This window comes from Oncorhynchus gorbuscha, linkage group LG10 (genome assembly GCF_021184085.1).
Source record: "Oncorhynchus gorbuscha isolate QuinsamMale2020 ecotype Even-year linkage group LG10, OgorEven_v1.0, whole genome shotgun sequence".
NCBI classification, from domain to species: domain Eukaryota; kingdom Metazoa; phylum Chordata; class Actinopteri; order Salmoniformes; family Salmonidae; genus Oncorhynchus; species Oncorhynchus gorbuscha.
In genome coordinates this window covers 13,567,288-13,581,995 of record NC_060182.1, presented here as the reverse complement: position 1 = coordinate 13,581,995, position 14,708 = coordinate 13,567,288, and the positions used below count along the sequence as shown (strand labels likewise).

Sequence of the window (14,708 nt, the reverse complement as noted above, 5' to 3'; positions counted from 1 at the left end):
GGACAAAGATCATACTTCTGGAGAAATGTCCTCTGGTCTGATGAAACCAAAATAGAACGGTTTGGCCATAATGACCATTGTTATGTTTGGAGGAAAAAGGGGGAGGCTTGCAAGCCGAAGAACACCATCCCAACCGTGAAGCACAGGGGTGGCAGCATCATGTTGCGGGGGTGCTTTTCTGCAAGAGGGACTGGTGCACTTCACAAAATGGATGGCATCATGAGGTAGGGAAATTATGTGGACATATTGAAGCAACATCTCAAGACATCAGTCAGGAAGTTAAAGCTTGATCGCAAATGGGTCTTCCCAATGGACAATGACCCCAAGCATACTTCCAAAGTTGTGACAAAATGGCTTAAGGACAACAAAGTCAAGGTATTGGAGTGGCCATCACAAAGCCATGACCTCAATCCCATAGAAAATTTGTGGGCAGAACTGAAAATGCTTGTGCGAGCAAGGAGGCCTACAAACCTGACTCAGTCACACCAGCTCTGTCAGGAGGAATGGGACAAAATTCACCCAACTTATTGTAGGAAGCTTGTGGAAGGCTACCTGAAACGTTTGACCCAAGTTAAACAATTTAAAAGGCAATGCTACCAAATACTAACTGAGTGTATGTAAACTTCTGACCCACTGTGAATGTGATGAAAGAAATGAAAGCTGAAATAAATCGCTCTCTAATATTCTGACATTTCACATTCTTAAAATAAAGTGGTGATCCTAACTGACCTAAAACAGGGAATTTTTTTCTAGGATTAAATGTCAGAAATTGTCAATTGTAAAAAACTGTAAACTTCCAACTTCAACTGTATATAAAAAAAGAGATGTTTTATAGCCAAAACATGTTTTATTGATAGAATCATTAGAGAAAGATCCCTGGTTGTTACAATCAATATAAAGCATCTGCAACCCTGGAAAGCACCATCAGAATGAACGTAATGACTAGAATGTGTAGTGGAGACCTTTCACCAGGTGTTACCGTTACTTGGTCCATAATGTTTAGCTCAAGTACTTTCATTCTCTTTATATTATGATCACAACTTAGATGATGAAACTATACGGCTGTTTAGTATCTTTCTAAATAAAAAGGTATTGGATCATTTTTGAACGGCAGTACCCGTAGCCCTTGTTAAATCATAGGTGAAACCGTTTCATGGAGAAACATTGAAAATAAGGACTAGTGTTGCTAAATTACAGGCAAAATCAATGTGTTTCAACAGTTTCATATTTGATATAGGACAAGAACTTGCCATCATTCAGAAGGTGTAATTCCAAAGCTATAAACTGATGCAGATGATCTAATCACAGATGACGCTTTGGCCTGACCCTCACGCCGTTATTATACAGATTAACATCCTGTTGTTAGCATGCTAGAGCTATCATAGGGTTAGCATGCTATCGCTAATGGTATCGTCACAGAGACAGGTGCCGGGTCATCCAGAGAGCGATGTTCATGAAGCCATCAGACTCCGCGTCCACCTTGGACAGGGAGTGGTTGTTCCCAGGGTACCATAGCAACCTGAAAGAAAGGCACCCAGGCGGAGTTAAGAAAGTAGAGTCAGCAATGCAATGCATGAAGTAAACAACAACATCGGGCTGACAAGAAAGACCAACTAGGAAAGACCATGGAAGCGTGAGGCTCTGTGTCGGTGCAGTGTCGGTGCTTTATAGGAGATTGAAGCTCACACATGCAAAGATACTGTGTAATACTGAGTGCATTATCTTGCATAGCATTCATCTGTGGTTCATCCCACTGCTGGTGGCAACATCGAGTCACTGAGTCTCAGTTTAAGACGGTATCTTTTTTTTTTTAAATCTTTTTTTTTACAAATATGAAGAGAAAAATCTGTCTTTGGCAAGCAACCCCATTAACTGGTTAGCTGTTGATTACCTTTACTTATCGCATACAAAGTACTGTCTTTATTCTGATATGTGACCACCACACCACTAAATACTACATTACCCAGCAGCCAACAGCACAAGGGCAGTCTACTCACCGCACTGGGACTTGTAGTGCCTTCAAGGCTCTGTAGTACTCAATCCCCTGCTTAGGGGGCACACGCTTATCATCCTCTCCCAGAGTCAGCAACACAGGAGTCTTTACCTGAATGGCGACAACAGTCACATACATTGTTACAGTCAACACACAGACACAAGGTACAGAAAAACAATGGTAGAGAGACAGCAAAGCTTTTTTCACCTGCATTGGATCAGTAATGAGGCGGCAGGGTAACCTAGTGGTTAGAGCATTGGACTAGTAACCGAAAGGTTGCAAGTTCAAATCCCCAAGCTGACAAGGTACAAAATCTGTCGTTCTGCCCTTGAACAGGCAGTTAACCCACTGTTCCTAGGCCGTCATTGAAAATAATAATTTGTTCTTAACTGACTTGCCTAGTAAAATAAAGGGTAAAATTAAAAATGAAAAAACAAACAGAATGTGAAACACACAGGCCGCTGGATAACACACCTGTTTGACATGTTTGATAGGAGACTTGTTTAACATCTGCTCCCAGACTGCAGGGTCGGGCAGGCAATCTGTACTGTAGTTATAGCCAGCCTCCACCATACACCTGAAACACACCTACATGTTGGATAACCACACCTTATAGAACAAAAAACTAATTGTATGGATTCTATCATATCTAGTTTCCCTTCTGGTGGTTTGAATTACTGACTGCTTCCTCTCCCTAGAGAGACAGACGGACGACACAACCCCCTAAGACTGAAGTGCGTATGTCTCTCTCTGTATCCACCAACCTGAAAGGAAATGTCATGGATGTCAAGCCTATGTGGTAATAACTAAGGAGGGCTGGGATGATGTCCTGGCACTGAAACATGACGCGGACCAAACTTCTTTAGGAAAACATCCCTGATGTTGGAAACATGTTGTCATCCAGAGTCACATGTATTTAGTTTCCAAGCTATAGCACACAATATTTTACATACAGCAGGTTTTTAAAGGATTTTTTTGCCATGGAAAATAATACTGTGATACTGGTATCGTCCCTATGAGTTAGTGGATGTTTGTGTGGGCATGGTAGTGAGAAAGTGTGACTGTACCAGTCTGGGATGTCGGTGCTCCCAATCATTGAGGCCAGGTTGATGACGGGGTTCCGAGCCACGCAGGCCTTGTAGAACTCTGGGTACTGGCCAATTAGATGACAGGCCACGAATCCACCGTGGGAACCCCCGGCAACCGCAACCTTTTGCTCGTCAAACGCCCCGCCCTTCAGAACACTCTCCACTGCAAACTAAAGCCAGAAACAACAGCATGATAAAAGAGAGGGAGGGTAGAGGGAGGGTGAGAGCAGTGAGAGAGAGAAGTGAGAGAAAGTACGCGGGAGGAAGCAGAGTTGTCTGAGAGGGGAGATGACAGAGACTACAAAAATACTGTGAAAATGAAACGTCAGTCAGACAGACTGATTCTAGGGCTGAATACTATAGACCAGGGATGCACAATATATCGGTGAACTTAGTGGAATTGGTCGATATTAGCTAAAACTGCCAACATCGGTATCAGCCGATGTCTAGTTTAACGGCGATGTGGAAAACCGATGTCAAAGCTGACGTGCATACATACCTATATAACGTAGGTAGATGACGTGCATACATACCTATATAACGTAGGTAGATGACGTGCATACACACCTATATAACGTAGGTAGATGACGTGCATACATACCTATATAACGTAGGTAGATGACGTGCATACACACCTATATAACGTAGGTAGATGACGTGCATACACACCTATATAACGTAGGTAGATGACGTGCATACACACCTATATAACGTAGGTAGATGACGTGCATACACACCTATATAACGTAGGTAGATGACGTGCATACACACCTATATAACGTAGGTAGATGACGTGCATACACACCTATATAACGTAGGTAGATGACGTGCATACACACCTATATAACGTAGGTAGATGACGTGCATACACACCTATATAACGTAGGTAGATGACGTGCATACATACCTATATAACGTAGGTAGATGATGTGCATACATACCTATATAACGTAGGTAGATGACGTGCATACATACCTATATAACGTAGGTAGATGACGTGCATACATACCTATATAACGTAGGTAGATGACGTGCATACATACCTATATAACGTAGGTAGATGACGTGCATACACACCTATATAACGTAGGTAGATGACGTGCATACCTATATAACGTAGGTAGATGACGTGCATACATACCTATATAACGTAGGTAGATGACGTGCATACATACCTATATAACGTAGGTAGATGACGTGCATACATACCTATATAACGTAGGTAGATGACGTGCATAGATGCCTATATAACGTAGGTAGATGACGTGCATAGATGCCTATATAACGTAGGTAGATGACGTGCATACCTATATAACGTAGGTAGATGACGTGCATACACACCTATATAACGTAGGTAGATGACGTGCATACATACCTATATAACGTAGGTAGAGGACGAGCATACATACCTATATAACGTAGGTAGATGACGTGCATAGATGCCTATATAACGTAGGTAGATGACGTGCATACATACCTATATAACGTAGGTAGATGACGTGCATACATACCTATATAACGTAGGTAGATGACGTGCATACACACCTATATAACGTAGGTAGATGACGTGCATACATACCTATATAACGTAGGTAGATGACGTGCATACACACCTATATAACGTAGGTAGATGACGTGCATACACACCTATATAACGTAGGTAGATGACGTGCATACATACCTATATAACGTAGGTAGATGACGTGCATACATGCCTATATAACGTAGGTAGATGACGTGCATAGATGCCTATATAACGTAGGTAGATGACGTGCATACATACCTATATAACGTAGGTAGATGACGTGCATACATACCTATATAACGTAGGTAGATGACGTGCATACATACCTATATAACGTAGGTAGATGACGTGCATACACACCTATATAACGTAGGTAGATGACGTGCATACATACCTATATAACGTAGGTAGATGACGTGCATACATACCTATATAACGTAGGTAGATGACGTGCATACATACCTATATAACGTAGGTAGATGACGTGCATACATACCTATATAACGTAGGTAGATGACGTGCATACCTATATAACGTAGGTAGATGACGTGCATACATACCTATATAACGTAGGTAGATGACGTGCATACACACCTATATAACGTAGGTAGATGACGTGCATACACACCTATATAACGTAGGTAGATGACGTGCATACACACCTATATAACGTAGGTAGATGACGTGCATACACACCTATATAACGTAGGTAGATGACGTGCATACCTATATAACGTAGGTAGATGACGTGCATACCTATATAACGTAGGTAGATGACGTGCATACACACCTATATAACGTAGGTAGATGACGTGCATACACACCTATATAACGTAGGTAGATGACGTGCATACACACCTATATAACGTAGGTAGATGACGTGCATACACACCTATATAACGTAGGTAGATGACGTGCATACACACCTATATAATGTAGGTAGATGACGTGCATACCTATATAACGTAGGTAGATGACGTGCATACCTATATAACGTAGGTAGATGACGTGCATACACACCTATATAATGTAGGTAGATGACGTGCATACCTATATAACGTAGGTAGATGACGTGCATACCTATATAACGTAGGTAGATGACGTGCATACCTATATAACGTAGGTAGATGACGTGCATACCTATATAACGTAGGTAGATGACGTGCATACCTATATAACGTAGGTAGATGACGTAATAACGCAGCATAAAATGTTGTGCTATACGTGCAACACAGCATTCCTAACCTAGCCCACAATGTCTGCTGTGTGGATCGAGCAGCCAACAAGTCAAGCAGTCATTTGAAATGGAATTCATTGCCCTTGACAATCAACCGATCTCTGTCTTGGGTGATTGTTGGCGTTCTCGTCGACTGGTCGAGCACCAGTACACACTACCAAGAGCGCCATTTTTCCCAGATGTTGCCCTACTGGAGTTACACAGTAATAGCGTCACTGCTATTAGCTTCACGACTGACATTTGTACCAGCGATGTCAGCCCCATGAGCATGCTGAGTCTGACAGCACAGTGGGTCGACCAGGATTTCCTACTGAGGAAAGCCGTATTGCCCAAGAATGTGCTGGTTCTCATAACGCTGCTGTCATTTCAATGGCATTTGAGAACATGAACACACTCCTGGCTCCATTTGAACAACTGACTGGAGAAATAAGCTCATCAACTGTGTCTGCAGCAGACGTGATGCCCTCTGTCATGGCATTGAAACGATCAACAAAACTGCAGACACAGGCTGTGAACAAGCGATTCGGTGGCATTCACTCTTTACTGTGTAGGCCAGAAATGTAATATCGGTTCATCACTACTATAGACTATTAAGCCACACAGTGGTCTGAAAAGACTGTGGTGTAACTCATGTTTCTGTACCTGAACATCCTTGACGTCTTGAGTGCCCACATTACCAGGTAGAGAGAGGATACTGTCCTGGCCGTAGCCTATAGAGCCGCGGTAGTTCACTGAAAGGACAAAAGTGAGGTACAAGTGAACATTTCAACCCCCCCAACAGCTTCCCCTGTTGTCACTAATCTTGCTCAAACATAAATGTTTTTTGTTCGAATGGAGCTATTTGTAAGTCACTCCCAGAAAATGATTTTGAGGTAGGGTGGCATTTTACCTTCAGCCCCACTCTCCCCTACACACTCAGATTGCAGAGCGGTAACATGCTTAACGATGCCGACGCTGTAAAAATTCCCTCCCTATGGCTCTTATAACTTGAATCTGCCTCAAGAGGAATATTTCTCTCACAGAACACACAACAAGCAGACTAGGTAAATAGATAAACTATTCTATGAGGTTGTCAGATTTATTTGATTCATTACTTGTTGTGCTTGCAGAGGAAAAGTAAATGTGGACTGTTGTAGCATCTTCAACGTGCACCTCGGCAGAAATATGTTTTCACGGTTCATGTTTTGAGTGTGGCGGCCATGATTTGGCCATGGCGTAGCGTGACGACTGCAATGGAAAGACTGTTACCATGTCCATGTTAAAACACCATAATAATCTACATCTGTGATCCCTGGCAGCAACACCGACGACCTGCTCCTGTAGCTAGTTTCCTGGATTCAACACACTGGCTCGGTGTAGACAATATGTGTGGGGGAAAAGGCTGTCAATCAGAACGTCTGTGTATACCACCCTGATGCAGTACAAAATCAGAACGTCTGTGTATACCACCCTGATGCAGTACAAAATCAGAACGTCTGTGTATACCACCCTGATGCAGTACAAAATCAGAACGTCTGTGTATACCACCCTGATGCAGTACAAAATCAGAACGTCTGTGTATACCACCCTGATGCAGTACAAAATCAGAACGTCTGTGTATACCACCCTGATGCAGTACAAAATCAGAACGTCTGTGTATACCACCCTGATGCAGTACAAAATCCTAACAAATAAACAAACCAAAAAGACATTGAGTGTGGACCCAACTTTAATAATTGTCCTGTGGCTTGGTGATCTCTCCCCTAACCCCTAACCAATCCCACTGGGCACAGATACCAGTTCCACATCTAGTTTTGATTTACATTTGATTGAGTTGTCTACTAACGTGAATTCAAATTGATAAAAACAATAAAAATGACCAACTCATTGGTTCAACAAAAAAACAACGAGACAAAAACATGAAATTCCTTCACATTGATGAGTTTTTGCAAAAGCCAATCAGTTTCCCACAATGATTCAACGTCTCCACATTGTTTCCACGTCAAGATGTTCAATCTGTTATGCAGATAGAGACATAATAAACCGTAGCTCTACTCACCCAGTAGGATAGCAAAGCCCATCCTGCACAGCACTGAGGAGGAGAGCAGCCAGTCTGCTACAATCACAGAGTGAGGACCACCTGAGAGAGACAGAGAGAGAATGTAGCTACACACTCACACACAAACACAACAAGCTCCGGGGTGAAGTTTCCCCTAGGTACAGATCTAGGATCAGCTTCCCTTCCCCCAACCATAACCGTTAAGAGGGGGAAATTCCAAACTGACCCAAGATCAGCATCTATGAGCAACTTCACCCTACTCCCCACAACCAAGCAGGGGCACACACACTATAAGGTGTGTAACTTACCATGTGGGGTGACTATGAGTGGCAGTTTCACTCCCTCCTTCACATCCTTTGGTTTCAGCAGGAGGGCGTCAAAGTCCAAACCAGCTACATAATAAGGATAATATTACATCTAATTTGATTTGTCACACACACACGTTTAGAAGATGTTATTGCAGGTGTAGCAAAATACTTGTGGATTCAGACACATAGGAGAGGATTTACTGATAATTGACATGCTAGAGAGAAAAAGTCCAACTGTCAGAGTGGATGTTCTTACGGTATTGGCTGTTGTCCTGCTCTGGGGGCGGGGTGAAGTTGAGGATCTGCCAATCGATATCTGGCTGGGTCTGAGAGTCCTCCAGCACGACCCAGTCCACCTCCTCACGAGAACCACCCAGTGGCAGGAAGCCCACCCTCTAGCCACAGACAATTAGGTAATTAATAACAAAACAATAGACAATGGGCATTAAGCAGACGTTACTATAAACGACTCATCCAAAGCAAGACGTTTCAATAATGTGTCTATTTTACTGCAAAGCATAACAAACATAAGGTTTATGGAGTATGTATATATGTGTAGGTGTGTCTACATTACCAGGCTGGGAGGGCAGTTAGGGGAAGACCAGCTGACCACCATCAGGTTTCTCTCGATGGTCAGCAATGACCAGCTGCCCCCTGGAGACTCTACAGGGGAACACAACCACAACAACGTTAGGACGTCAGTCAGAATGTTAGAACAGCAACAACAGCTTTACAACTCAGAGACTGTATTTGTCAGTGGACTGACTAGGGGGCAGGGGACTGTGTGACCCCACTCACTTGATGTCAGAGAGGTGACGCTCCCTGTGGTCGTTTCCACCAACAGCAGATCCTACAGGAGACAAAACATGTCAATATGATTGGATTGCGGCCATACATATGGCATAATTCATTCTGCTAATTAAGGTGGTTACCTTGCGGCTGCCCTGTGGACAGGAGACCAGGATGCGCTGGCTGTCAGCTGACCAGCACAGAGGAGACAGGGACGAGCTGTAGATCCCGGCAAAGCCATCTTGAACACACAAACAGTTAGGATAAACATAATACACTCGTAAAGTACCTGTAATTATATTAACAAATTCTACTTTACAAAAAAAGAAAGGTGTCCTTACCCTCCCTGGGTCTCTTTACCACATCCACCACCACAGAGGTCCTCTTGGTGTACCAGTCATACTGTAACACACAGACAACTCAACACATGAGCTATATTCCAACAGTATTCAAATCATTTCTCTAATTGGGAGCGGTTGGATATGTTTTAGTCTTTCTTGCTCACTCACTCACTCACCATGCAAAGCCTGCTACACTGCTGGTGAGGTCCGTAGACAGCACACTCCAGGTAGATAATCCTGCACTGGTCTGGGCTGAGCTTGGGGGAACACACAGCACTGGAGCCTGATGAAAGCTGCTCTGAGAGAGAGAAACACAAACAGACTTCTAGAAAACACTATGGTCATGTATAGCTCAGAGTGAAATACACTTACCACACTGTCCCCCAGTCAGGTCAACATAGAACAAGGAGGACCTGAATTAGAAAACACAGAGAGAGAGTGAGAGGCCTTTACTGGATTTAAGAGCTGCTACTTATAACCACCACTCTGATCTGACCAATCACAGTGCTCACCTGCGGTTGGGTGAATATTTGAGGCCCAGTCTGAAGGGCTCATGCCACCAGCCCACGAACACCACGCCTGTGTCACTCGGAGCCCAAAACGCCTGGAGACACAAGTTATAACACTGATACAGCACATATATACATTGCAACACAAACACACAGAAATGGCACCCAGCAACACACACACACACACACACACACACACACACACACACACACACACACACACACACACACACACACACACACACACACACACTCACCTGGCCTGGCGAGATGTTATCTGGGACTCCCTCTAGCACAGAGACGTTGCTACCCTCGATGTCCAACACACATAGCACAGGAGAACTCTTACTGACCAAGGTCTCACCCCAGTCTTCGTAAAACACAAACTGCTCCCCCTGCAGGACGGGAGGAGCAAACACAGTATGGTGAACCAAGACATTTTAGTTAAAAGCAGGGGGTCAGACAATGGAACAGTTTATCACTGGATCCTCCTTACCTTTGTAGTGTCCTCCTCCTTGCCCATTTTCACCCCCTCCTCTTCATCAGCAAGAGAACAGGACTCAGGAGACACTGACTGTATAGTAGAGATGGAAGGGGTTAACAAATAGACCAAGTGAGGAAATCGCTAACACATTTTGCAGTAAAGTTCATTAGCACTGCATTGTGCTCATATTTAAACTTTAGGTGTGTGTGTGTGTTTTGAAGGCCAAACCTGGAAGAAGGACTCTGCCTTGAGTCTCTTTCTCTCAGCCACATACAGCAAGTGAGTTTCAGAGTGGGACCACACCAGGCAGCCAAACTGGTCTGGGAACAGATATAAATGAACAGGTGGGTCAACCAAAGAATGTGCCTGATATATTTTAGTGTAAAGGCCTTCCCACGCTGTACGTCAGATTCAGTATTTTATAACTATTACATGTCACACTGTGCGATGTTACCAATTATTATATTGCCATCAACCTGGCCATATTGTACGATTTGCTTCAGTTCCCTCATCACATTCTGTGATTGGCTTGCAAGGCTACGTAGGCTGATGTAGGCTACATTAACTGCAGCGGTGGATTTGACCGGAGCATGTGCCAGCACCAGTAGGACATGCCTCCCTCTATGCTTATGGGCGAGTGAAGAGAGTTCAGAAAAGCAAAGTATGCATCTTAGAAATAATTCACACAAACTTTATATGTCCGAACTCCAAATCAAATCGGCTTCCTAAGAATAACAGTTGCTGTGGTATTATTTTGATTCAGCGATTTTCCCCAAGGCGTGTACATTTTGTCTGGGGCGGCCAAATTCTGGCACAAATGGTGCAGTCTGTTCGGGTCTTCAGGGAAAACAACAGTTTATTGTGTGCCAGTAACAGAAGAACTTCAGGAAGTCTCTCATATACAGAGACATTACATTGGTGTCTCACCGTCTTCATAGACCTTGCCATGTTTCTTCAGGGCTGTCAGGTTGATGCTCTTCACTTTGATGTTCTTACTCCAGATCTGAGGGGTCACCAAATGGAGGAGGGGTCAAAGGGAAAAGAGGGTCAGCTGTCAATCAAAATGAGTGAAAGAGGTTTAGGATATAGATGCAGGGGGGTTGCCCCAACATAGGCACTTATCCAAGGTCAGTTGTGCAGACAGATGGAGAGACAGAGAGAGAGAGACAGAGAAAGAGAGAGATCGAGAGAGAAAGAGCGAGACAGATAGGAGGGAGAGAGGGAGAGATAGATAGGAGACAGAGAGACAGATAAAGAGACAGAGAGACAGATAGAGAGACCCTCACCTCCAGAAACTGTTTGTCCTCTCCTTTGATGATGCTCTCTCTCACCACCGCTTTCATGTCTCCTGATGGAGAGTCTTTACTCAGCAACCTGACACAGAGAAAACACTAAATCAACTACACACACACAGAACACACTCATGCGTCAAACTGTCAAATATCCACATACTCTCCCTTGATCTCTGTGCAGTTCCCTGAGGGTCCAGAGTAGACCACAGACTTGTCGTCGTGAAACACAATGTACTGCCGACAGAACTTGACATTCTCGTTCCTCTCCAGATCCCGCTGACTCCATTCTAGGGGACACGGAATAAAAGGCATGAAAACCCACACAGACCGACGAACAGGGAGACACAGACAGACCGACGGACAGACACACACACCTGTGTAGATGTTGCTGTATTTTCCTCCATACTGCGATGTTATGACTGGCCCTACGTCAGCTCGGGTCAAGGAGGGAAACAGGCTCAACTCCCGGTAGAGTTTGGAGATGTCTTCCGGATTAGTCATTACCTTTCCACACACAACAGATGAGGAACTTGCACATCGAGTCAGGGATAAACAATGTCTCACAACCCGCATTGATGAGGTCATCTTTTACTGATTGTCTCTCTTGACCCTGGACTGAGACAGAGGTAGACTGAGACAGAGGTAGACTGAGACAGAGGTAGACTAGCTTGTTTACTAATTGCAATAGTCAGTGCAGCATGCAATTCCTCTGTCTCACTACATAAGCAACAATGAAATCATTATTAACACTGACAGGCTTTGTGACAAAACAAGATCCAAGGTTATCTAGCTCAGGAATATGACTCTTGTAGGTTACTGGGTAGTAAGTTCAGTAGCTATACAGTTGGCTGGCTAGCTAATACTTAAAAAAAAAAATAACAGCCTCCTATCACTCCCTAGTGAAAACGAATATTATTCTAGTTTTAAATGATTGTTTGTTTAGTTGAGCACGCTATATTCAACATAACTAGAGTTGCTTACTTGACTGACCAGGAAGTGCTTTCTGCGCGTCACCATAAGAAAGCTACCAGATAGCTAAACCGATGACTGCCTAATGCTACACCGCAGACATTATAGCCCGTATCTCTGCCTACATTAGCTGGAAAATAAATAGTTAGCATTTCAAATGCACTACACTAGCTGGAAAGAAAGACAGCGAACATACGGTAGCTACTTAAATTAGCTAGCTAACTAACTAACGTTCGTACATAATGGGAAGTTGGACAAGCAAGTAGCTAGGTTAGCAAGGTAGTACATAATGGGAAGTTGGACAAGCAAGTAGCTAGCTTTGTGTAAAAGCTCACATTAAATTGAAATAAACTGGAATTTAACACACTGATAGCTATTTAAAAGTTACCTGTGACTCCATCGCGGCTCTGACTGATCAACAGCTCTGCGTGTGGTCTCGTTTTCTCTGTGTTGTTAGGCAGGGTACACCGGGGTTGCCATGTCATGGATTTTCCTGTAAATTGGGATAATTTGACAATGACTGCGTTGGATGGGAGCGGATCACTTTTGTCCAGTCGGTCACCGCGTTTCAGTGTGTTGCATTTTGGCAGTGGTGGAAAATGTACACAATTGTCATTCTTGAGTAAAAGTATAGATACCTTAATAGAAAGTCACTGAAGTAAAAGTGGAAGTAACCCAGTAAAATACTACTTGAGTAAAAGTCTAAAAGTATTTGGTTCAATATATATTAAGTATCAAAAGTAAAAGTGTAAATCATTTCAAATTCCTTATATTAAGCAAAACAGATGGCACCTTTTTCTTGTTTTTAACATTTACAGATAGCCAGGGGCACTGTCCAACACTCAGACATAATTTACACATAGCCAGGGCCACTGTCCAACACTCAGACATAATTTACACATAGCCAGGGGCACTGTCCAACACTCAGACATAATTTACAGATAGCCAGGGGCACTGTCCAACACTCAGACATAATTTACACATAGCCAGGGGCACTGTCCAACACTCAGACATAATTTACAGATAGCCAGGGGCACATCCAACACTCAGACATAATTTACAGATAGCCAGGGGCACTGTCCAACACTCAGACATAATTTACAGATAGCCAGGGGCACTGTCCAACACTCAGACATAATTTACAGATAGCCAGGGGCACTGTCCAACACTCAGACATAATTTACAGATAGCCAGGGGCACTGTCCAACACTCAGACATAATTTACAGATAGCCAGGGGCACTGTCCAACACTCAGACATAATTTACAGATAGCCAGGGGCACTGTCCAACACTCAGACATAATTTACAGATAGCCAGGGGCACTGTCCAACACTCAGACATAATTTACAGATAGCCAGGGGCACTGTCCAACACTCAGACATAATTTACAGATAGCCAGGGGCACTGTCCAACACTCAAGACATAATTTACAGATAGCCAGGGGCACTGTCCAACACTCAGACATAATTTACAGATAGCCAGGGGCACTGTCCAACACTCAGACATAATTTACAGATAGCCAGGGGCACTGTCCAACACTCAGACATAATTTACAGATAGCCAGGGGCACTGTCCAACACTCAATACATAATTTACAGATAGCCAGGGGCACTGTCCAACACTCAGACATAATTTACAGATAGCCAGGGGCACTGTCCAACACTCAGACATAATTTACAGATAGCCAGGGGCACTGTCCAACACTCAGACATAATTTACAGATAGCCAGGGGCACTGTCCAACACTCAGACATAATTTACAGATAGCCAGGGGCACTGTCCAACACTCAGACATAATTTACAGATAGCCAGGGGCACTCTCCAACACTCAGACATAATTTACAGATAGCCAGGGGCACTGTCCAACACTCAGACATAATTTACAGATAGCCAGGGGCACTGTCCAACACTCAGACATAATTTACAGATAGCTAGGGGCACTGTCCAACACTCAAGACATAATTTACAGATAGCCAGGGGCACTGTCCAACACTCAAGACATAATTTACAGATAGCCAGGGGCACTGTCCAACACTCAAGACATAATTTACAGATAGCCAGGGGCACTGTCCAACACTCAGACATAATTTACAGATAGCCAGGGGCACTGTCCAACACTCAGACATAATTTACAGA

The 14,708-nt window shown here is 43.6% G+C and overlaps 1 protein-coding gene across 2 annotated transcripts; it reads right to left on the bottom strand.

Moving 5' to 3' along the window:
* Positions 1-827: 827 nt before the first annotated feature.
* Positions 828-13,085, bottom strand: apeh (acylaminoacyl-peptide hydrolase). 2 transcript variants are annotated; one of them, XM_046364952.1, is made up of 23 exons: positions 12,962-13,085; positions 11,979-12,108; positions 11,765-11,891; positions 11,599-11,686; positions 11,240-11,315; positions 10,541-10,632; positions 10,325-10,402; positions 10,086-10,223; positions 9,832-9,923; positions 9,692-9,732; positions 9,496-9,617; positions 9,320-9,380; positions 9,122-9,219; positions 8,988-9,039; positions 8,764-8,852; positions 8,446-8,584; positions 8,190-8,273; positions 7,882-7,962; positions 6,486-6,574; positions 3,061-3,251; positions 2,468-2,570; positions 1,998-2,104; positions 828-1,519 (listed from the first exon to the last, which is right to left on the bottom strand). In XM_046364952.1, exons 1-23 carry the CDS (start codon positions 12,971-12,973, stop codon positions 1,414-1,416), a joined length of 2,196 nt encoding a protein of 731 aa, XP_046220908.1. In that variant the 5' UTR covers positions 12,974-13,085; the 3' UTR covers positions 828-1,413. The 2 variants fall into 2 exon arrangements, with proteins under 2 accessions (XP_046220908.1, XP_046220907.1); XM_046364951.1 differs by having other exon boundaries at positions 11,979-12,219; positions 12,962-13,047.
* Between the last annotated feature and the right edge of the window lie 1,623 nt (positions 13,086-14,708).